General features: G+C 42.8%; 1 protein-coding gene across 5 annotated transcripts in view; it reads left to right on the top strand.

Moving 5' to 3' along the window:
- tsc22d1 (TSC22 domain family, member 1) overlaps window positions 1-14,881 on the top strand; it is a 64,238-nt gene extending 49,357 nt beyond the window's left edge. For 3 of the 5 annotated variants that reach the window (XM_029711751.1, XM_029711753.1, XM_029711752.1), the window contains 2 exons: window positions 11,698-11,749; window positions 13,227-14,881. In XM_029711751.1, the coding sequence (XP_029567611.1) occupies window positions 11,698-11,749; window positions 13,227-13,487 (313 nt within the window). In that variant the 3' untranslated portion in view covers window positions 13,488-14,881. Of the gene's footprint in view, window positions 1-2,053; window positions 2,450-9,907; window positions 11,092-11,697; window positions 11,750-13,226 lie in introns of those variants that run through there. The other 2 variants (XM_029711758.1, XM_029711757.1) reach the window with 2 other exon arrangements.
- The last annotated feature ends 523 nt before the right edge of the window (window positions 14,882-15,404 follow it).

Below are 15,404 nucleotides of genomic sequence, written 5' to 3'. Positions count from 1 at the left end.
TGCTTTCTGTCTGACTTTTCTGTCTTCCCTCTCTCTGTTGCCCCTCCTCTCTTCATGGTTCATGTAAGAATTGCCAGCTTTTCCGCCCCAGGTCTTTCTCTTTGAGCGCTGTGTGTGTTCAACAGGTCTTTGAGCAGTGCATCATGCGTTTGTGTTTTCGGAGTGTTAGTCCTGCTAATACCAGGTATCACGCCACATTAGTCATACCTGCTGCTCTTGTTTTTCTTACAAACACCTTTGTAGTGACCGCTGTGCGGATCAGCCTGCACTTTCAATCAGACACCTCTCCATTGATCTCTATCAGACCATGCATGCGCCTAGCAGAGCACCTATGTGATAACTCAGCTTAGTAGACCTGTACTGACCTGTACTGATAGTAATGTTTGAGCATACTTGTTGAATGGTGCACTGTAAAGCTCTATCTGAACCTGTCAAGATGTATTGGATCCAGTTGACCACATGATGTTTAGTGATGGGGGGAGGGGGAAACTATACAGTAACCTATCACAGTATTATTTTGGATGATATTATATCGATACTTGACTCCATACTTGTTTTTTTCACTAGGTAGAATTATCGAATGCTAGTAGGGTGTACCTACATCAAAACTCCGGTATTTATCATAGCTTGTTCTCCATCTTTTTTTAAATAGTGGGCCAACATGTTTTCAGCACTTTTTATTTCCATGAATGATCAACTAATTTTATCATGCTCTCTTGTCTCTGCAGCAGACATATAGTGAGCAATATGTTTCGAACATCAAGTCACAATAGAATTGCAGTATCGAATCTCAATACATATAGAATCGTGAGAATTGCAATACATATCGTATCGGCACCTAAGTATCGTGATAATACCGTATCGTGAGGTCCCTGGCAATTCCTATCTGTCGCTCTCTGAGACAGAGCAACATGCTGAGGTGGTGTATCTGGTCCATTCTCCCCTGGTGAGAGCCGGAGAGAGCAGGACTCGGCTCTGTTGTTTGACCTGCTGCTGTCAGCCCAAATGTTCAAATGGCACCTCTCACCCTCTCCCTTTCTACCTCTCTCACGCCACAACGTAATGCCAAAATGGCTACTCATCATTTTGCCACAGTGAATTACTCCACCCATAGTTGTCCTATCCAGGCTTGAAACTTCCGGTATAGTCTGCATTTTTGGGCTATGGAAATGAGAGCCTAGATGTCCCATTGGTGATATGACAGTATAAACTGGGGGATATTTGTAAAATAGACCTACATGGAATCACCATCAGACAGTGAATGTTAAGACTTGCTATTTATAAACTGGGAGTTGTGTAATAAGTAGGCTATTATATATGGTAGGGATTACACTGAAAGGACAGGGGCAGCATCTTTAACCCGCTGTTTCCCAAATTTCCCAAACAAATACAATATGACTGGATCAATCCCCTTAGGGTTAATTTGGCCAGGCATAATTAGGAGAACAATTAACAATAAAAATACAGTATGATGTTCTACAACATATTATTTTCCACCAAATCGCCATCTGTGGGCCTCACTAGTCCTCCATAACCATTCACTTGAATTTACCAAACAATCAGAGCACTTGTAGCCCTAAAGGTGTCGTAATCAACATAAGTTATTGGATAGAGCATGAAGTATGTGGTCAGTTGTGTATGATTTAATGTCTCATCATGGGTCAGGTCAGTGTTCTTTAGTCTAAACTGCCACAGTTGGACATGTGACCAACAGAAAGCCCCCCTCTGACTCAGCCCTCAGTGTATTTGAACAGGTAAGCCCCCCCTGCTTTGTCCTTGCCTGTGGTGTTCCCCTAACCCAGGCTGCTGGCTGACAGTCTGCAGTCGTGTGTGTTGTACTCGTTCTGTGCGTGCAGGTGTTAAGCCCACTGTTAGCCCACCCTACTGATGAGAAGTGACGGGAAAAGACCTGGCTCAAGTACAGGGGCCAGACTCCCTGCCTTAGATAAGGGAGGGGGGGTCAGGGGTCCGTCCTAAACACAGAGGGCTCCAAATGTACCCCATTCTGGAGGGAGAGGGCTCACCAGGGAGAGGAGGAGAAGCGATGCTCATCAAGGCAGAAGCTAATCTGTGTTGATGCTTTTATGTAACACTAGGTCACATGACCTTGCAGTGCTGTGATGTCACGTCTGCCCTACACTTGTTTTTGTTCAATCAGTCGCTAGTTCTCCTGCCTTGGAGATGCATGCAGAGGATTGACACACACACACACCAACTGACACACGCAGCCCTGGCTTGTCCCCTCATCTCTACCAATGCTCTCCACACTCCGGTGGGACTCAGAGAAGATAAAAAGAAAGGGTGCTAGGGACTAGAAAAGAGGAATTTCTGATTCTACTGGAGGAGAGTGAACAGACAGCCCGATGAGAGAGCGGGTGGTCCGGGTGCAAGGCCAGGACGAGATGGCCATGAAGCTGCTGTTCTGGGAACTGGAGCAGCACCTCAAGAGGTAAACTAAGACTGAAACTGGAGATAGACAATATCGACCTTGTCCTCCTTTCCTGGAGCTAGTCTACTGTTGACAATACCAACCTATTCCACCCTTACTGGACCTTGTCCCCCTTTCCTGGAGCTAGTCTACTGTTGACTATACTGACCTAGTCCCCCCTTCCTGGAGCTAGTCTACTGTTGACTATACTGACCTAGTCCCCCCTTCCTGGAGCTAGTCTACTGTTGACAATACTGACCTAGTCCCCCCTTCCTGGAGCTAGTCTACTGTTGACTATACTGACCTAGTCCCCCCCTTCCTGGAGCTAGTCTACTGTTGACTATACTGACCTAGTCCCCCCTTACTGGAGCTAGTCTACTGTTGATTATACTGACCTAGTCCCCCCCCTTACTGGAGCTAGTCTACTGTTGACTATACTGACCTAGTCCCTCCTTCCTGGAGCTAGTCTACTGTTGACAATACTGACCTAGTCCCCCCTTCCTGGAGCTAGTCTACTGTTGACTATACTGACCTAGTCCCCCCCTTCCTGGAGCTAGTCTACTGTTGACTATACTGACCTAGTCCCCCCCTTCCTGGAGCTAGTCTACTGTTGACTATACTGACCTAGTCCCCCCTTACTGGAGCTAGTCTACTGTTGACTATACTGACCTAGTCCTCCCTTACTGGATCTAGTCTACTGTTGACTATACCGACCTAGTCCCCCCTTCCTGGAGCTAGTCTACTGTTGACTATACCGACCTAGTCCTCCCATACTGGAGCTAGTCTACTGTTGACAATACTGACCTAGTCCCCCCTTACTGGATATAGTCTACTGTTGACAATACTGACCTAGTCCCCCCTTACTGGAGCTAGTCTACTGTTGACAATACTGACCTAGTCCCCCCTTACTGGAGCTAGTCTACTGTTGACAATACTGACCTAGTCCCCCCCTTACTGGAGCTAGTCTACTGTTGACTATACCGACCTAGTCCTCCCATACTGGAGCTAGTCTACTGTTGACTATACCGACCTAGTCCTCCCCTACCATGCCTGCTAACAGGGTTAGTGTCTTAATACTGTAGTTGAAGAGGTATAGACTGTATGTCTGCTCTTACTGTACAGGAGTCTGGAAACAAGCCAAGGAAGGGATGCACTAAGCTGCATTGTCTTTCTTTTGTCTTGGTCAGCCTAATGATTGGTCTGACGATTGGTGTTAAGTGTAGAGATGGGCATTTGAAATGATTTCAGAATATGAATATGTTTTTTCAGACATCCGAATAGTCTAAATATGTTATTTTTCCATAACGTAATTTTCAAATGTCAATGGAGACTTGATCGCGCGACTTGAGAGAGCTGGTGCGCTGCACTCGTTTTAGTAGAAGGGTGGGGGAAGGGCAAGAGGTGCAAGAGCCGGTGTGTGTGAGAGGCTGTGTGTGGCACGGAGGAAGATAGCGAAAGTAGCCAAACCGACTCGTGCTAGTTAGATTACCTATGGCATCAACAAGTTTGTCTATCATACCATCTGGTAGTGCCTGTCTTGACTGCATCAAATCATTGCAAATAAGCTAGCTAGCTACAGTAGCAAGCATAGCTGCGGAAAGTACTTAGGGGGTGTTGGTGCAGCGTATTTTTTCGTGGTGGGGTGTTCTGGAGCAACTTTTTGCCCACGCTGCAGACTGCTATATCGCTGTAGAATGCTATATATTTCTCTCTCTACCATTTGTATTTCATAGACCTTTGACTATTCGATGTTCTTATAGGCACTATTGCATTGCCAGCTTTATCTCAGGAGTTGATAGGCTTGAAGTCATAAACAGCGCTGTGGTTCAAGCATTGCGAAAAGCTGCTGGCAAACGGAGGAAAGTGCGATTTGAATGAATGCTTACGAGCCTGCTGCTGCCTACCACCGCTCAGACTGCTCTATCAAATATCAAATTATAGACTTAATTGTAATATAATAAACACAGAAATACGAGCCTTAGGTCATTAATATGGTCAAATCCGGAAACTATCATTTAGAAAACAAAACGTTTGTTCTTCCAGTGAAATACGGAACCGTCGTTGGCAACCCTAAGTCTAAATATTGCTGTTACATTGCACAACCTTCAATGTTATGTCATAATTATGGAAAATTATGGAAAATGAATGATGGTCTTTGTTAGGATGAAATGGTCTTCACACAGTTCGCAACGAGCCAGGCGACCCCAAACTGCTGCATATACCCTGACTGCTTACACTAAAACGCAAGAGAAGTGACACAATTTCAGGCACAGCATTGATTATATGCAATGCAGGACAAGCTAGTTAAACTAGTAATATCATCAACCATGTGTAGTTAACTAGTGATTATGTTAAGATAGATTTTTTTTAAATAAGTTTAATGCTAGCTAGCAACTTTACCATGGCTCCTTGCTGCCTGCACTCGCGTAACAGGTGGTCAGCCTGCCACGCAGTCTCCTGGTGGATTGCAATATAATCGGTCGTAATCGGCGTCCAAAAATGCCGATTACCGATTATTATGAAACCTTGAAATTGGCCCTAATTAATCTGCCATTCCGATTAATCAGTCGACTACTAGTTACTACTTAGCTATATGGAATTGGTTTAAGAAGGTCATACCAATAATAATTTTGCTAATTGATTTTGAATTTTAAGACTCCTTGAAGTTTCCATATATACTTCAATTTTTTCGACTGGTACTGGGGGACCTTCAGGCGAGTCTTGTGAGACCTGTGGGCGTCGTAGAACAAAGCATGTTCGTGAGAGTTTTACCTTTACACAGAGGGGTCTTATTAGTGTCTAGCCAAAACTGTTCGGACGCTACAGACAGAAGTTGGCAGATCGGCTGTACCGATTTCAGACAAGTCCCAAGACGCTTTTGGGGTTTGTAGAGCCAAACCGCTCGGACACTACAGACGATTTTGTGAGAAGACAGATTTTCGGGATGTTTCATGGTCTGACAAACGCCGTTCTAGCTCTGTCACCTTTCACCGCAGATTCGGAAGTATTACTTAGGTGGAAGCGGTGGATTGTGACCCAGCCAATGCAAAAAAGCATATCTCTAGCTTAAACTGACCCATTTTTTATGGGGATTTGTTTATTATTATGCAAATTATATTTGGGCATCGACCTTAAATGGTTAAACGGTGATGGAGAAGCCTACTGGTTTATCGACCCTACCACTCGCCATCATACATACATAGTTCCTGGCTGCACATCACAAAAGGGCAGTTTGAAATGCGCCAATTAAGATTAGAATTTTGATTACAACATGCGCATAGGCTCTTTCTGTTTTAACGGAATAGAGTCAAAAAGAATTTCAGCTCAGATTTACTCGAGGCATACAACACAGTGTAGGTAATGCCTATAGGCCTAGTGTAGTAGTAATACTACTTTAAAGTGTGTCACTTAATTTGTCATTTTAGTTGTGTGATGGTTGTGTGGAGGTTGCATGCTGATTGCATGGCGTTGGTCAGTATGTGGTTGGTGCATGCATGATGTAGGTGAGTGTTTGTCCTGATATTAGTGTGGGATTGGGATCAGAGAATCACTGACTTCAGTAGGTCTCCAACCTAACTATGCAATATGCAGCCATATGGCACTAAAGGCCCTGCTACATAGTGGTCAAAATATTAGACTACATGGAGCTTATCTTAGATCTGTGTTTAGGGAACCTCTACATCTACCTATTGAGCCCATACTCCATGCCATCATCCTAGAAACTGCTTGTCAGTAAATCACATATTGAATGGACAAAAGAAGCAGTATTGTCAGAATTGGGGCTCAAATACCTGGGTCCGAGCCAGAATGGCCCATGTACATTAACTACTTATTTTTTTATTAGAATTCATTTTTATTTAGGGTTTGGGTTAAGGGTGGGGTTGATAAATCACTTCTGTGATTGGAAAATACTGTGCTTCCAACCTTTCCATTATGCCAGATAGTGACCTCTGACCTCAGCTATATGCTGCTTGTCATTGGCTGCGTACGTACAGGTCAGTGACACTGAGAAGGTACAGAACAGAACATTGGTTAAGCGCAGCTTCCTGAAAGCCTGTCCCAGTATGACCCTGGGTGCTTTATGAATGGAGCCCAGTATAGCTCAGGGCTAAGTAGCTTTGGTCGCAGTGTTACCGTGTTGTGTGTGTTTAGGTAGACTGAGGTTAGGTTGTGCTCTTCCCAGGTGTATACTTGGGTCTGTCTAATAGGTTAAAGACACCTCCAGGCAAAGAGGACAGGAAGTGTAGAAACATTTAGGAACACCTTCTCTTTCCATGACATAGCTTTCACCTGGTCAACCTATGATCACTTATTGTCACCTGTTAAATCCACTTCAATCAGTGTAGATGAAGGGGAGGAGACTGGTTAAATAAGGATTAGACAATTGAGACATGGATTGTGTATGTGCGCCATTCAGAGGGTGATTGGGTAAGACAAAATATTTAAGTGCCTTTGAACGAGGTATGGTAGTAGGTGCCAGGCGCACTGGTTTGAGTGTCAAGAACTGCAACGCTGCTGGGTTTTTCCATTTCAAAAGTTTCCTGTGTGTATCAAGAATGCTGTTTTCAACACTCTCTACCGCACCTGCCATTTCAACCTCTGAATGCCCGGCTATGAAAAGCCAAGATACATTTACTCCTGATGTACTGACCTGTTGCACCCTCTACAACAACTGTGATTATTATTTGCCCTTGCTGGTCATCTTAGAAAAATCTGTCCTTAATGGCCATGTACTGTTATAAATCTCCACCCGGCACAGTCAGAGCATAGCTACTCTCTAGGTTTCTTCCTAGGTTCCTGCCTTTCTAGGGAGTTTTTCCTAGCCACTGTGCTTCTACATCTGCATTGCTTGCTGTTGGGGATTTTAGGATGGGTTTCTGTATACCACTTTGACATCTACTGCATTTGATTGAATGGTCCACCACCCAAAGGACATCCAGCCAACTTGACACAACTGTGGGAAGCATTGCACTCAATATGGGCCAGCCTCCCTATGGAATGCTTTCGACACCTTGTAGAGTCCATGCCCTGACAAATTGAGGCCAGTCTGAGGGCAAAGGGGTGTGCAACTCAATATTAGCAAGGTGTTCCTAATGTTTGTACACTCAATGTATATTCACTGTTACTATTGGATGGACTCTGTACTGAGCACTGGGCTATGTTTGAACCTCAGACTAACACCAACCCAAGTTCTGCAGAACTAGATAACTTTCTGTGAATTGTGTGTAAAGATGGATGCCTTTCCTATGACTGATAGATCTGTGAATAACTGGATGAAAGGGTGGCCTTAATTACTATGTAGTAGCCTATTTTCTGTTTATCGTTAATGCGCTCCCAAGTGGCGCAGCGGTCTATGGCACTGCATCTCAGTGCTAGAGCCGTCACTACAGACCCTGGTTCGATTCCAGGCTGTGTCACAACCGCCTGTGATTGTGAGTCCCATAGGGCGGCGCACAATTGGCCCAGCTTCGTCCGGGTTAGGGTTTGGCCGGGGTAGGCCGTCATTGTAAATAAGAATTTGTTCTTAACTGACCTGCCTAGTTAAATAAAATACTACATTTTTTTGTATTTTTGTATGGGATCTTAATATCATGTGGTGATATTGGACCACCTCTGCATGCCCAAACACATGAGCCTTTTTGTCTTTCCTATGAAACCACACACCCCTACTTCGTGTTCTATTTTTCTTAGTGTGTAAGGCTCTAGTGTGTCTCTAACTCTCTGGTATTAATCTCTACACCCTGCTGGCAGGATTAAGACATTCTTCAACAGTGCCCACCTTTCTTCCTTTGCTCCCAGGTATCCCACCCATCCTCTCTCCCTCCTTTCCTCCCAGGTAGGTTATGTTAAAGGGGGCACATGCATAAATTACCCCAGCTCAGCACACAGCCTGTACACAGCGGGGGTCAGATTTCTGTCATATGTGTCTGTGTGTGGAATGTAAGATGTGGGGTGGGTCGAGTTGTGTGAATGAAATCAGTGTGTGAAGAGTGTTATGGCTGCGTGTAGGGGTAATGTCTGTTTTTGAGTTGTGTTTAGGGTGTGTTTGAGATCTGTGTGTATATGATGTCTTGGATGAGTGTTCCACACTTCCATTCTTCCCCCAGAAGTACTGAGACAGCAACACTCAATCCCCTGTATGTGTGAAGGCTTTGTCTGCTGCACATAGTAGGCCAACCAGGATACTCATCCACATCCTTGTCGTGTTATGGTTTGGTTTGCATTAAAATTAATATAGAAACTAGGATCTCTATGTTAATGTTCTGGAGTTCAACAAGAATGAAACCCTCCCTAAGTCCTGTCTTTTGAAATAAACTGTGCTCTCATAGCTTTAGGCCTACTTTAGGGACTTGTTGTTCAGAAGTCCTCATAGGGAGAATCTGCAATCCTCTCTACCCTGGAACGTCCATATTCGCAGATTCTAGCTCCCTGAGGCAAGCCTGCGCATGTGGAGCCAAAACTTTTACGCAAATGAACAGAAGCTGTTTTTTTTTGTCTAACTCGAGGCTATTTTACTGACAGTTACTGTTGATGGATCACCATAAAAGACAACCTTTAGGCCTTTACGGTGTCTTCTGTGACAAGCAAGGCATGTGTCCATGGGTATTCTGTACATCCAAGTACTGAAGTTGTATAACAAGAGAAAGTATATTTCTTTGATTTCAAGCTATAGTTTGGTATAGTTCAGATGCCAATGTTTCAGCAGCACTGAACAGATATCAGCCTGTGATGGCTGATGTGTGATGAGCTTATCTCTGGTGCAAAATGGCTGCCATGGCATCACCCAGTTGCTTGCTACACACAGATAATGGATATGGTGTGTTTCTTTGCCCCATACAATAGAAAGTGCTATTTAAAATGAACCCCTTAATTAAGTTGATGGATATCTCCTACCTCAGAATCAAAACATTTAAAGGTTCTTACAGCTCTTATTTCAGAGGTGTAGCTTTGGGTCAGGGAGAAGCCACCTCACCAGGCACTAGCCTATAGTATAGTTTCTGAGTCTGTAAATATGAGGAAGTGATCAGTTGAATCTGTGCTCTGGGTCTGATGGTGTGTTTGTGCTGTCTTTGATAGAATGGGTGGTAATGTTATCTTGTTTTGCCATGGTGGCATGAGTAGGAAAAGCCCAATATCTCCAGTAATGGTTGTCGTAAGGTGTGTAGGGCACAGGGCAGGTAAATGTCTGACTTAGTGTAGACAAGTCAAGGACTCTGGATGGATAGTCTACAGCAGTGTTTCCCAAACCTCTCCTCAGCTGATTTAACTAATGAGAGGCTTGATGATTAGGTGACCATTTGAATCAGCTGTGCTAGTTCTGGAATACATCAAATGCTGGCTGAGGGTACTCGAGGAGGTTTGGTTAACACTGGTCTACGGTCTCTGATTTGATTTTTCTAACGAGGACATTAACAAAACAAGTACATGTTATTATCAATCTTACCTGTCAATTCACTTACCCACTCCTTAGTGTTTTGCTTACAGTCAATAGGTCTTTTGTGGCTAAAATTCGTTTTTGGGGGAGACTGACACACAACAGTTCTTCTAATTTCTGGAGCACTAATAAAATGACAATGTTTCTCTATCTAAAATAGAGGCATGGTGCAAGGAGCATTTCAAGTGAATTGGGTTAGTCTCTGACTCATCTATGGTTTGAGGGGCCTGTGTCCCTGGCACATATACAAAACGTGCTGGAGGAGTTCTGAATGCATTTGTTTACTTGTTGTAATTGGGTATTCTTAAATGGTTTGAGTAAACCCTGTGTGGACTGGAGTGTTATCCTTGTGTGGGGCTGTGCTCATAGTAACCGCTGTGCTCATAGTAACCGCCAGGGGGCGGTATGTTGACGTGCAGAACTTGTATACAATTCAGATATGTTCAGTTGTTTTTGGATCTTGAAAGGTTATTTTCTATTGTGTGAATGATTGATTCGTTTTTGTTCATAATATACACTTTCATCGCGTTTAGTCATTTTGGTAGTTGTAAATGTACCAAATACATCAGTTTTCATTGTCCATTTCTCGTCTATAATTCCTGGTATTCGGACAATTCTTGGTAGCCTGATTCTCGACAAGTAAACATGTCCCTTCTTTGTGTCTTTGAAGTACTGTAGTGTTCCTCACCATCTCATCCGGTTTTTCCCAGTTTCGGCAGCGGGTGCATCCTCTAAATAATTTATGAAAATAAAATCAGCTGAGCCGCAGGTAGGGGCGTTTCCTACATAGATTATGCAAATATTAGTATCCCGCCACCAATCGGGTGCATCGGAGCGCTGTTTTTCTTAGATGCATTATGCAAATGTCCCCGGGCTGCAGATTTTCAGCCGAGCGGAGATGAGCTGACCTTGGAGATTCTTTGTGCTGCAGCGATAGATAGATGTTCAGGCTTCCCGGGATACGAGGCTTTTCTGAAGAGACACAAAGTGCCTGCTAACGCCTTTCCGAACCACGGAACTAGATAATGTGATTTGTGATACACGATAATCGTCGAGAGAGGAGTTTTCGTTGCTTAAAGCTTGTTTTATATCTGTGATATAGCATGAATAGTCCGTACTATACAACAGTGGCGATGGATCTCGGTGTTTGCCAGTTAAGGAATTTTTCTATCTCGTTTTTATCTTCGTTACTGGGCACGGATAGTTCACCTGTAAGGCTCGACAATAGGTAAATATATTTTACGATGACATTGTGCTGCAAGGAGGATGCCTATTGCTGGCAGCTAATATTCTCTCTGTATTCCCAAAATAAGCTCTACTTTATACACTGATCATACAACACTGAGTCTATGTATTATAGAGAACTTGATTATTAAAATAAAAGTATAGCCAAATGCCTTTGTATGACGTTAATGCTGAGGCTGCCATTTTGATTGGGCTCAGTGAGAGAAAATGCACTTGTCGTGATGGGGCATCACTAGAATGTCTTTGCTTATTGCTGGCCCAGGAAATGATGTAGCTAAGCCCCTTAGTTGATTTACATTGAAGACAGTAAAAGAACATTAGTTGATTTACATTGATGACAGTAATAGAACATGTACGGCTTATTTGTGGCATTTGAGAGGAATATGGTCTGCGGTCTACTCAGTACACCCTGAACACTTGGCTCTAGAATGGTCTTCAGTCGAAGTGATGTCACCTGTATAAGGATATTTATACTGTATTTCATTGTATTGAAATGACTGGTGTTAGACCTGCAACATCGACAGTACTTGCTTTCATTCATTCTTACCGATGCAGTGTATTAAGACTTCTGTTCTTTTCATTCTTGCAGTTCGTCAGGAGCCAGTGTGGTGGCCATAGACAACAAAATTGAACAGGCTATGGTAAGTTTATGCAATCTACAACTATACTACACAAATCACATGCGAATATAACTTATTTCGAAGAATGCATTCGGAGAATGATCAGTTAAATGAAAAGGTTGCTTCAGTTAGCGCAATGAATGGATTACATAACCACATAACGAGCGAGAACTGGGAAGTCACGCAACATACAGCCTTTTGCTGCTTGTCTTTCTAAACGCTACTGGATTTGAAAAATCTCGGATCACTTTCGATTTGCACGTTACTTTGTAACCTATTTAATTTGGCGCTGTTACATAGATCGAGAATAGCTTGATGCTCAGGCAACAATGAGGCAGCATATTGTGTTATTATGCGCCTTGACGTCAATGTAATATTTAGTTTGCCAAAGTGTATTTATGGGGGCCTAGACGTTAGCCAGGTTTGTCATCACGCAAAGTCGTATCAAAATTACATGCAATTTCACATCCACATTACCATGGTAGCACATGGGCCATATGTACATTTATGTAATGTGTACTATCCACTTCTGTAAAACACTGTTTCGATTTCTACCTGAAGTTACCATTTATTTGAGTTTGCACAAGGAAAACGAGATGAGCGTGCGTGCAGGATTTTATTTTAATTTCCTCAGTATTCTAATGTTTTATTGTCTCTGGATCCCTGCCCGCTAAGGACGTTCTCTCACTCGCGCCATACTGTGCTTCCCTTTGTTGCTAGGCAAACAGAAAATATTTGACGCCTGGATATAGGATATAAATATCTCAGGCTCTGATTGGCTAAAACGTGTATGTGGGCCGGCCATTTTGTCTGTTTGGTGACGTTGCGTCCTCGGCCCTGGCTGTAGAGGAAGGGGAGTTTTAGACCCTGGGAATATTTGGCCCAGAATCTACAGAATCTTTGTCTTGATTTTAACCATATGCTCAAACAGGTTATGTGTTTAATATCAGACCCACTTCTTATATTAAAACAAACAGAAGCTAGCTACAATAATAAACATGTATTACATAGTAATAGTAATTCCCACAGAGAACAGTAGTAATGCTATGCATACATTATTATGATTCCATCAAGAGAATAATGTATATGCATGGTCATTTAAAAAACAGAACACACAAACTTAACATTGTTTTGTATGTCATTTCAAATCAAACTTGATTTGTCACATGCGCTGAATACAACCTGTGTAGACCTTACCGGGAAACGCTTACTTACAAGCCCTTAACCAACAGTGCAGTTCAAGAAGAGTTAAATATTTGCCAAATAAACTAATGTAAAAAAATAATAAAAAGTAACACAATAAAATAGCTATATATATACCGATACTGAGTCAATGTGTGGGGGGTACAGGCTAGTTGAGGTAATTTGTAGGTAGGGGTGAAATGACTATGCAAAACACTATCTTTGTCTTCTTTCATATGATATATTTAATTGTCATGTTAAAAAAAACTAGATATTAAAGTCCCTGTTGTGTTTGTTCATCTCTCTGTCCCTTTAGGACCTGGTGAAGAGCCACCTGATGTACGCAGTGAGGGAGGAAGTGGAGGTTCTGAAGGAGCAGATCAAGGAGCTGATTGAAAGGAACTCCCAGCTTGAGCAGGAGAACAGCCTTCTGAAGACCCTGGCCAGCCCAGAGCAGATGGCTCAGTTCCAGGCCCAGACCCAGACAGGCTCCCCTCCCACCTCCACACAGCCTCCAGCCCAGGCACCAACCCTACCCCCGACCCAACCATCACACAACTCTGGACCCTCTGCGTAGCATCACCTCCTACCCCCGGAGAGGGGTAGATGAGAAAGTCTATCAACCAACCAGGACCTGACTGACTTGAAAGTCCTCAGACAGACTCCTGTTCTAACGCTGCAGAACAACCAGGCCTTCATTGCACGGGGCTACGCTGTTAAGACAAGAATTTGCACATATTTAACTTTGAGAGCGGCGATGGGTGGTGTCATCGTTTCAAGACTATTAAAAACACTATCAAAGACAATCTGCCTAGGAGAGGAGGGAAAGGGGCTGTTATAGAAGAATGAACATTGCCAAAAAATTCATGGACTTAGGAGAGAAAAAAACCAAGATTGTCTGACTAAGAAAAACAAAACCAACAAAAAGTGGACATGACTTAGTTACTGTGCCTGTGTCAATGGATTTCAAGTGATGTCGACTTCACTGGTAACGATGATGGAGGGAGAGAGTAACGGCCATGCTTTGCTGAATCCTGATAATGTAAATAAATACAGCGGTTCTCTTCTGCCTGCGCGCTAAAGAGAGACAGACAGAGAATGGAGCACCTCTCATGGTGACAACGTGAAAAATCTGAGGATTATCATGGTGTGATGGTCCCCATCTGGCATTTGTGGAGTGGAGCGGAGGAGGGGGAGGAGATCTGAAGGGAGAACACGACAACATTTCCATGGACATCATTTAAACTGTGGGATTGAATGGAGTATAGTAGCCTACACTTGCTTATTAAAAGAGATGATGATTATGATATTCTTTTATTATTTTCATTTGAACCCCTCAGCCTTGCGCCCTGTTAAACCTATCATGGCGGCTTCTCTTCTCATGTAAAGGAGCACGGGCTGAAATGTTTGGCTAAGCTGCATTTTCAAAGAGGAGTTGATGGGCTTTCTACATTGTGTATATTTCTGTATATTTAGTGTAAGTACTGTGTAATATAGTGACAAGGAGAGAAGACAAGATGCTATTTAGGTGAAGTACAAATGGTGAGTGATCTAGGCCTAGTAATGGGCTGGTCTGAAGATATGTGCTGTCTTTTTAATGCTGTAATTCAGGACAATAGAGAGCTGTGGAGGTTATTTAACTGACAAATATCCAGTATCCATATCTTCGGCTGCAACATTAACGCCTACTGTAAACCATCATTCACTTGAAATTATTTGAAGTAAATTTCTTTTGTTTTCATTTTTTGACAGTAAAGTACTTTCGGATGATCAACTCTTAAACATAACAAACACGTTACTCTGAATATCATAAAGAAAAACTGAAATGGATTTTTTGCATTCTATGTATAAGTTGTATCTCATGTTCCGTGCATGTTTCCTCAAACCAGATGAGGTATTGTAAACATACATAACACAATTACACTTGACAGTTTCACTTCACAACTTTCAATAAAAATGTTAAAGGAATAATGAACTTGTTCATGCCTCTTCATGTTTACTTTAGTCTTCATTTACTTCTGTAGTTTAAATCATTAACCTTAACCTATAGGCCATTTAACATCAACTTCTTCCTTAGTGCTGACCTGCCAAGTGAACAAAAGTTGAGGTCTTGTGGATGAACTGGTGGTCCTCCTTGGCCTACTGGTTGTATGGATACCATATGTTTATGTAAATAACAAACCAGCACCTGGTCCCTGATTGCCATTTTTTCTCTCCCCTGCAGTCCAATGGTAGTCTCCTCCACCTTTTTTCTAGTCACGTAGGCTATTGGCATGCTTCAGTTCAGCTGGCTGCATCTCAACTTGTAGGATTGGAGGCATGTTATAGCCGGGCTGCTAGATGAGCTTTGACACATATTTGCACTCACTGTATATAGACTTTTTGTTTTCTTTTGTTCTACTGTATTATTGACTATGTTTTGTTTATTCCATGTGTAACTCTGTGTTGTTGTATGTGTCAAATTGCTATGCTTTATCTTGGCCAGGTCGCAGTT

Source organism: Salmo trutta, chromosome 24 (assembly GCF_901001165.1).
Source record: "Salmo trutta chromosome 24, fSalTru1.1, whole genome shotgun sequence".
NCBI lineage: Eukaryota > Metazoa > Chordata > Actinopteri > Salmoniformes > Salmonidae > Salmo > Salmo trutta.
Note: the sequence above shows the minus strand (reverse complement) of the source record. Positions and strands in the feature narration are given on the sequence as shown.